General features: G+C 50.3%; 1 protein-coding gene across 1 annotated transcript in view; it reads left to right on the top strand.

Annotated features, from left to right (window-relative positions):
* DNAJC11 (DnaJ (Hsp40) homolog, subfamily C, member 11) overlaps positions 1–7,971 on the top strand; it is a 12,179-nt gene that overhangs the window by 1,631 nt on the left and 2,577 nt on the right. The window contains exons 2-9 of the mRNA XM_009080008.1: positions 354–427; positions 1,568–1,669; positions 4,173–4,301; positions 4,814–4,936; positions 5,829–5,902; positions 6,406–6,595; positions 6,925–7,010; positions 7,229–7,345. Coding sequence (XP_009078256.1) covers positions 354–427; positions 1,568–1,669; positions 4,173–4,301; positions 4,814–4,936; positions 5,829–5,902; positions 6,406–6,595; positions 6,925–7,010; positions 7,229–7,345 — 895 coding nt within the window. The remainder of the gene's footprint in view (positions 1–353; positions 428–1,567; positions 1,670–4,172; positions 4,302–4,813; positions 4,937–5,828; positions 5,903–6,405; positions 6,596–6,924; positions 7,011–7,228; positions 7,346–7,971) is intronic.

Below are 7,971 nucleotides of genomic sequence, written 5' to 3'. Positions count from 1 at the left end.
CCTGCTCAGGAAGGGCCCAGGGCCAAAATTGGTCATAATCCCTATGATTGACAGATGTCACCCTCCAGACACAGAAAACAGTGTTGGACACCCCAGTTAGTCTGCATGTCTCTTGTGCACCTTCCACTTTCTCCTTTTAGAAGTAAGAAAAAAAGAAAAAGGAGCTTGTTGTGGAAAGTGTGTGTCCTGTCAATATAGCACATGGAAGCATCAAAGGGGTTAATGTGCAACTGTAGAACAAGATGTTTCCAGGATCTGTGCTTAAATTCCAAATAACAGGAGTGTCTTGGCCTGAAATCCGAGGAGAAAACCGAAAACTGAGTTCTCTCCTCTCTTTTGGTTTTAATTTGCAGTGCTTAGTGATCCACAGACCAGAGCCATCTATGACATATATGGGAGGAGAGGACTGGAGATGGAAGGCTGGGAGGTGAGAGGAATTGAGCACCTTCGGGCCAGTGGCCCTGGCTAAACCCACCTTTCCCTGCAGTGCTGCTCTGCCAGCTGCACTGACACCTGGCTGGTAACAAACGCCTCTTGGTTCCAAGGCTTCCTCGGTTAGTTATTTCTGTCTCTCTCTGTCCCTGCTGAAACACCAGGATGGATTTTCAAAGAACACTTGGGTTTTGCACTTGACAAGAGAACAATAAACCTGACATTCAGAGTTCCCTGGTAGGATATTACTGTGACAGGCAACATCTTTGTCTGAGACAAATGCGTCATTATGGTCCATCTAGTCCCATCTTTTTCATCTGAAACTTTTTTTTTAGCATCAACTATCTTCTGAGTTTGAAATGACCTTTTCATTCTGGGCATTTTGGGGTTGGTTGGGGTTTGTTTTCAGTGATTTTGGTTTGTTTGGGTTTTATGGGCTTTGAAGGAGAGCCTCTCCATTCCTACCTGTCCTGCTGTTGAGTCCCTTGCCAGCCTTAGCTGACTGCACAGTGCTTGCAGCAGAATCCTATGGTACTGGGTCTGCTCCGCACCAAGGTCAAGTCTGGAGTCAGCTGCCAGAAGTGTGAAGCAGTGGCAGCATGTAACAGACATTTTTAAACTGCTTTTGGCAGACTGGCTCTTATTTTGAAAAGCCAAATCCGATACTCTTTCTATCCATACTGAAACCAGACCTGTGTAAACCCCTCATGCCCTGAGCCGAGTCAGGTAAGCAGCTGTGAGTCAGCAAAGCCTAAGATCACAGAACTCTCACTGAATCAGTTCACTTCAGGCCAGAGGCTTCCAGTCGTTCTCACTTGTGTGCACACCCGGTGAGCAAGTAGTGGATTGCTGAGGGTAACGGCAGTGAGTTGTGCTCCTGCTTGCAAAGCTCTTTGCCCTGGTTTTGTCAAGGGAGTGGAATCGACAGGACCATATCCCCTTCTCTCAAAGCTCAGGGTTTTCTCTCGTGCCTGCCATTTGATCTGGCCCGGGTGCTCTCTTCCAGACTGAGTGCTGCAGTGGGTGCAGAGCGGCTCTCCGTGCCCCAGAGCGTGGGGCTCTGTCCCCGCAGGGCTGCAACGCCCGCAACAGCCTCTTCCTGGCAATCACTGGGTGTTCATTTGTGTTTGAGCAGGTTGTGGAACGAAAGAGAACTCCAGCTGAAATCAGGGAAGAATTTGAGCGTTTGCAGAGAGAGAGGGAAGAGAGGAGACTACAGCAGCGAACTAATCCAAAGGTAAGCAAAGGCTTAATCCTGGTCTTAAGAGTGGATCCTTAAATTATCACCAGTGTGCACGGTGTGATGAGCCTAGGTGAGAGCCCATAGTAAAGAGCCCCTCAGGTATTTCATTCCTCAAACAGTCTGTACTGGATGTTCTGCTTTTTGCATCGAAACATGTGAGAGCAAAATACTCTTTTCAGCCATTCTAAGGAGTCAGTCCTAACACTGAAGTATTTATGTTCCTGTTCAGACATTTGCCTTGGCACAGCCTTTGGATCTGCACTGCTCCTAGCAAAGCAGTGGAGTGTACAGATCCCTGGGCTGTGCATAGTGACAGACACCAAAACTGGTTTGTACTGGAAGGTACAGAAGCCTAAGGTGCTGTGTGGGTGTCTGTGGACAGCGTTGTCCCAGGCAGGAAGGGATTTCTGGGTGCCACAGACCAGACAAGGCCAACTGTCCTGGCTGGGGGTGAGCGTGGTCAGAGGGACGTTCTGGACTTACCTCCCACTGGTGCTGCCTGGGAACATGGTGTTTCCCTGGCCGCCCTGAGCTGCACCGTGAGCCTCAGCCGCGGCCTGCGATAAAATTAGCCATCTGGGTGTTTACTGCACTCCTCTGGCTGCCAGCAGTGTCTCTCCAGGCAGTGTTCCTGCAGAGCTGGGGAGCAGCTGTGACCGTTTCATACACCAGCGCAAGTTATTTCAACATTTCCAACATTTTGTTGGTTCTATAAAACAGTTGCACAAAAGCAGAGCATTTTAACCAGAAATGCTGAGCAATAACCAGATGTAGGCAATTTGGAGAGTTGGAATTGAGTCTCCTATTTGCTTTTAGAGCTTTGTTTTTGCTTTCAAAGATGTGCAGAAGGGTTGAAAAGTTCAGTACTTGATTGGAGAAAAACTACTTCCTGTTAGGAGAAATCAAACCCTGTAATTTTCCTGCAGTGGAAGGTAACATCCAAGGAATGCAGATCCCTTGAGGCATAGCCTGGCACAGTTTCCAGGTGTCACCTTCCTGAAGTTAAATCCCTAAGGAGAAAGGCAAGGAGGGAGCATATTCCTCTCTGGCACACCTGTGAATTCCCTCAGGACAGTCTGTTTCCTATCCACAGGGCGGGCACAGAAAGGTGATTTTAAAAGCTGCTCCTGGCTCCGATGGTCCCCTAGTGCCTGTCCTGCCCTGCTGAGCTGCCGTGCTGTGCAGTGTGTGCTGGCACTGCTGACCTCCTCTCTTGCTGCTCTTCCCTGGGGAGGGCTCTTCGTGTCCTGTGGCCGGAGCAGGTGGCTGGTGGGAGCTGGGGGCAGCAGTGGGACCTCCGTTATCCGGTGGCACCGGGGTGCTCTCGTTCTCTGGGAATATTTTTAACTTTACCATCTGCTACTTTTCCCGTGCTTGTTCCTGAACCAGTGTCCTTGCCAGGATCTGTGGACCTCTGAGAGTGACCTCACCTGCTTGGCCTGAGGTGGAGGGTCTGCTCAGGGTCCACCAATCACCTCAGTGAAAGCAGAGGAGCAGGAGATCCTCTGAGGAGATGGGAAGGGAACAGGGAGACACTCCTTTCCCCTGGAAGGGTCTTGTGGATTTTCATGGATAGGTTCAGGTGGTTTCTTTTTTCCCTTGGGAGGGATATTTGCTGTACAATTCATAGGCATGAAAAAGGAAATCCTAAGAGTTTGAGTATGTTTTGGAGAAAGGAGGTGTGATGAATTTCAGGAATGCATGTGGACCTTGGTACATCTTTCCAAAGGGTGCAGCACTGTGGCACCAGTAAGCCCAGTGCAGCAGGATGATCTCCAGTGTTAGTCTCCTTGCCTAGCACAGGACTGTGCCTTTCCAGGGCGGTCAGTGGCTTTGCCTTGGCTCCCTCTTCTTTTGGCCTCGTGTCAAGGAACAGCACAGCGCAGGAGAGGGCTGAAACTGGAGAAGCTGTGGGGTCTGGAGTCCCTTGAAGGTGACTTTGCAGAGGGTTCCTGGCAGTGCAGAAAGGGCAGGAGCTGGTCTGGTCGCTGGTGCGGCCGCACACAGAGCCCTGAGCGACCGAGGGTGATCGGTAAACAGTTGGGGCACAGCCCCTGCTCCAGGGTTCTCCTGGAAACAATCATACTTCTCATATAAAAATATTTTTCCAATTTTTGCTGCATAAGAAATCAGAAAATAAACACTGAGAAGTGTTTGGGAATCAAAACAGCAAAGAGGTATCTGGGAACCAACCCCCTCAGAGAAAAGGTTTGAGCCCTGTCAGACTGCAGTTCTTCCTTTGTGGTTCAGTATTTTATTAGAGTGGAGTGAGCAAGGAGAAATGCTCCCTCAGATTGATTCCATCCACGCTTGGCCTTGGTGTGGGTGGGTTTTGTACCTACCCAGCTGTTGGGTTTTCATACACAAACTGCTCAGTCAGAGAGGCTTTCTTATTGCCATTGGAATGCTTTACAGGAGCTGGGATGGTTTAGCCACTTGTGCCTTGCGTGTTGGATGTTTGCTAATGCTAAGTGTTTGCTGCACTTGTCATCCTCAGGGAACAATTAGTGTGGGAATAGATGCCACTGACCTCTTTGATCGCTACGACGAGGAATACGAAGATGTGCCTGGGAGCAGCTTCCCCCAGATTGAGATCAACAAAATGCACATATCCCAGTCCATCGAGGTGAGGAGGGAGCGGGGCCTGAGCTAACAGGGTGCCACGGACCGAGGCCACGGCCCAGCGGCTGTCCCAGGACTTGGGGCGCGGGTGGGAAGAGGCAGCTCAGGGCCAGCAGGACAGTGCTGGCTCTGCAGCCTCCAGGCCACTGGTTTCTGGGCTGCAATGGTCCTGCCCTCCTGCCAGCAAGGATGCTCAGGATCCTGTTCTCACTGAGCATGGCATGTTCAGTGTGTGAAAATGAATGGCACCCAGTTTTGAGGATGTGGGTAAGGAAAAGAATGGAAAGTGTTTTTCTCTTCCAGGGAGCTGTAGAAATTTAGCCTGCTAGTGAGATGATAAGGGTTTGCAGCTCAGGGTCAGGGCTTCAAGGTCATGAGTGTCTGGTACTGTGAGAATTATCTCACTGTTTGCCATACTTGATCTTTGGCTGCAAAACCACACTCTGCAGTTGTGATTGTGTCCTTGCAGAGCATGCAGTAAATGTGTGAACTGGTAACAATATATTCCTTTTCCAGGCCCCCCTGACTGCCACAGACACAGCAATACTGTCTGGTAACCTTTCCACCCAGAATGGGAACGGAGGGGGATCGATCAATGTTGCTCTGAGACGAGTGACATCTGCCAAGGGATGGGGAGAGGTAAGAGTGCACCTGTTATGCAGTTTTATATCCAGACTATTACCCATTGTTATTTTGGGGAAAACTTTACCTGAGATTCATCTCTCATTTCCTGCATTCTGTAGAGTGTAAGGAAAACAAATTCTCAAAAAGATTGAGAAAAAGGGAAGGCCAGGTCTTGTTTTCTGTTGTGTTTTTCCCCTCTCCATTTGACCATGCAGTTTGGCCTTCACTTGTGCAGACAGAACTGTTACTTGGTGTCTCTAGTCTCTAATTCGTCTCTCTGTGGGCTATAGGGTGCCTTCCAGTGCTGTGAACGTGTGCCTTAGGGCAGTGTGATAGTTTGCCTTTGCTTCCAAAATGGCTTTGCTCACAAGGGAAGAAGTTATGGGGGAAATAGTTTGAGTCCCCAGCAGATATGACGTGAGCAGCTGGAAGGTCCCATGTTGCTTCCTGCAAGTTGGGCTCCCTCTAAGGCGCTCGTGGCACTGCTGGTCTGGCTGGCAGGTGGCTGCTGCCTGTGCCTTCTTGCACACTAGCTCCTGCTAGATTGTTTCCTCAGCTTGGGGGGTTGGGATTTTTCCTCTTGTCTGAGAATTCAGACTGGAGGCTTTTGGTTTGCACCAGGATTTTGCGGGGGAGGCGTTTTCTGCATGTTCCCTGGAGTGACCAGAGCAAGTAAGTGCCAGCACAGCCACCTGCAGCTTTGTGGGAGTGTCTTTGTTTTGCCCATGTGCTCCTCCTCAGTGAGACACCCGTTCTGAGTGCCAAGCTGCAGGAAAGGGAGGTGCTGGAGGAGGTGGTCAGTGTCACTCAGATGTGCCAGGGGTCTTGTGATGAAAATGAAACTTGTGATTGTCACTGTTATGAAGGTTGTTCTCTTCTAACAATCTGGCACTGTGCACTTGAACAGCTGGAGTTTGGAGCAGGAGACCTCCACGGGCCTCTCTTCGGGCTGAAGATATTCCGTAATCTTACACCAAGATGGTAAATACTAGAAAATGGTTAATATTCCACACTAAGGAACTAAATTACTTGAATTCTCTCCCACATTAGTTACGGATTTATTGTCTGTCCTACAAAATAAGGTATTTCCTCTTTGGTCTTCAGATCATGCTTGTATTCCTTCTGGGTGTTGGTGCCCTCCCTTATCATGTTTCCAATTTGAGAGAGGTCTGTTTTCCACATCCTTAGATTTGTGCTTGATTCAGCAGCCAACTGTGCTGCCTCTGCGGGCGCCCAGGTGTTAGCTGTGTGGGGCAGGCGCGGGGGAGCTGAATTCCGTGGCTACCAGTTGTGCACAGACAGCAGATCAGGGCACAGCCTGCCCTCCTGGGCCCTGCTGTGGTCAGGGCAGCCCGAAGTAGTTTAGACTTCTCCCTGAAGCCCTCAGGCCTTGTGCTCTGGGCAAAGTTCCTAGGCAGGAAGGAGTGTGAGGCCATCTGGGAGCTCGTGTGTTGTCACTGATGAGTCTTTCCTCATTCCTCCAGTTTCATCACTACAAACTGTGCCCTGCAGTTCTCATCCCGCGGGGTCCGGCCCGGCCTCACCACGGTTCTGGCCCGCAACCTCGACAAGAACACCATGGGCTACCTGCAGTGGCGCTGGGGCATCCAGTCAGCCATGAACACCAGTATTGTCCGGGACACCAAAACCAGCCACTTCACCGTGGCGCTGCAGGTGAGAGCTCTGCCCTGGGGCACAGAGGGGCTCACCTTTCTGTCTCACCAGTGTTTTGGCTTCGGACTAGAGGCCGAGGGAGCAGTTGGTACCATCCCGTGCTACACCCGACGTGGGTAACTGCATTTGGCAGAGCACAGCACTGGGCACTGTCATAGCTAACGGGGCCGGCTCAGAGTAGGGCCAGGACAGTGTGCGTTGAAGAGATGGTGAGCAGCAAGCACTGCTCTGTGTTCTGTGCCCCTTCAAGGATAGGCAAGGAAATCGGGGGGAATGTTCAGCAATGACCAAGGGTGCCTTTTCATATATTTGTGCTTCTTGTGTTTCAGCTGGGAATCCCCCATTCTTTCATGATGGTCAGTTACCAGCATAAGTTTCAGGATGAGGATCAAACGCGAGTGAAAGGTTCTCTCAAGTAAGTGCTCAAGAGGAAATTCACATTGCTCACAACCTGAGGAATCTGTCCTCTCCTGCTGCTGTAGGCCTCCAGGTTCCACACAGTGGGTCTTGCGGAGGCCAGCATCGGCACTCAGATGTATTTCCATGCTTTACTTGTTGAGGAATTACAGGATTCAGTGAAGAGGAATTTGAGTGTCTTCCCTCACTTACCAGCTTTTGGTTCTGTCATTCTAGGGCAGGTTTCTTTGGGACCATAGTGGAGTATGGAGCAGAGAGGAAGATTTCCAGGCACAGCGTTTTAGGAGCCACCGTCAGCGTTGGTGTTCCCCAAGGAGTGTCCTTGAAAATCAAGTCAGTTCAAGATTACAACTCCAGATGGCAGAGGCTGCCCATAACCTCTGTGATTCTGTTTCCAGTCCTGGGGCAGTGGTACATCACTGTCAGAGGGTGCAGCTGCCCTGGCCTCTAACACATTCAGCACCCACTGTAAGCAGTGGGTGCCTTTGCTGGTGTTACCACAGCCTGAGCCACCTCTGTGTGTGTGTGCATCAGAATATTCTGAAATACAGCTTAAATTAAGGTTTGGAGCATTCTGGTAAGTGGATGGAAGATTTCTGAAAGTGTTATCAGTGGAGCTGTATTTAATTGCGTCCTGATGCCGAACGCTGCACACAGGTGTGTTCTGGGACTGGGGAGTTACTGTTACCTGCAGCAGGGATTGTGCTGCTCACGGGGCAGAGCCTTGACAGCCCCTGCCAGTGCCCTGAGCACAGGCCTCCTTGAGAAGCACTTTCTTTTCTTTTGATATGATGCTGGTCCCTTTTCTTGGTGAAACTGATGACCAAGTACACTCTGCTAAGGTGAAAAGAAGCCAACACTTTAGAATGGTCAGGCACTTTCACAAGAGGTGTCTGCTACATCAGAGTCTGGCTCTGGATGGTGTCAGCTGTCCTTCTTACCATTAGCTTTTCCAGTTC

Source organism: Acanthisitta chloris, unplaced genomic scaffold, assembly GCF_000695815.1.
Source record: "Acanthisitta chloris isolate BGI_N310 unplaced genomic scaffold, ASM69581v1 scaffold45158, whole genome shotgun sequence".
NCBI lineage: Eukaryota > Metazoa > Chordata > Aves > Passeriformes > Acanthisittidae > Acanthisitta > Acanthisitta chloris.
This window is presented reverse-complemented; position numbering and strand designations above follow the sequence as displayed.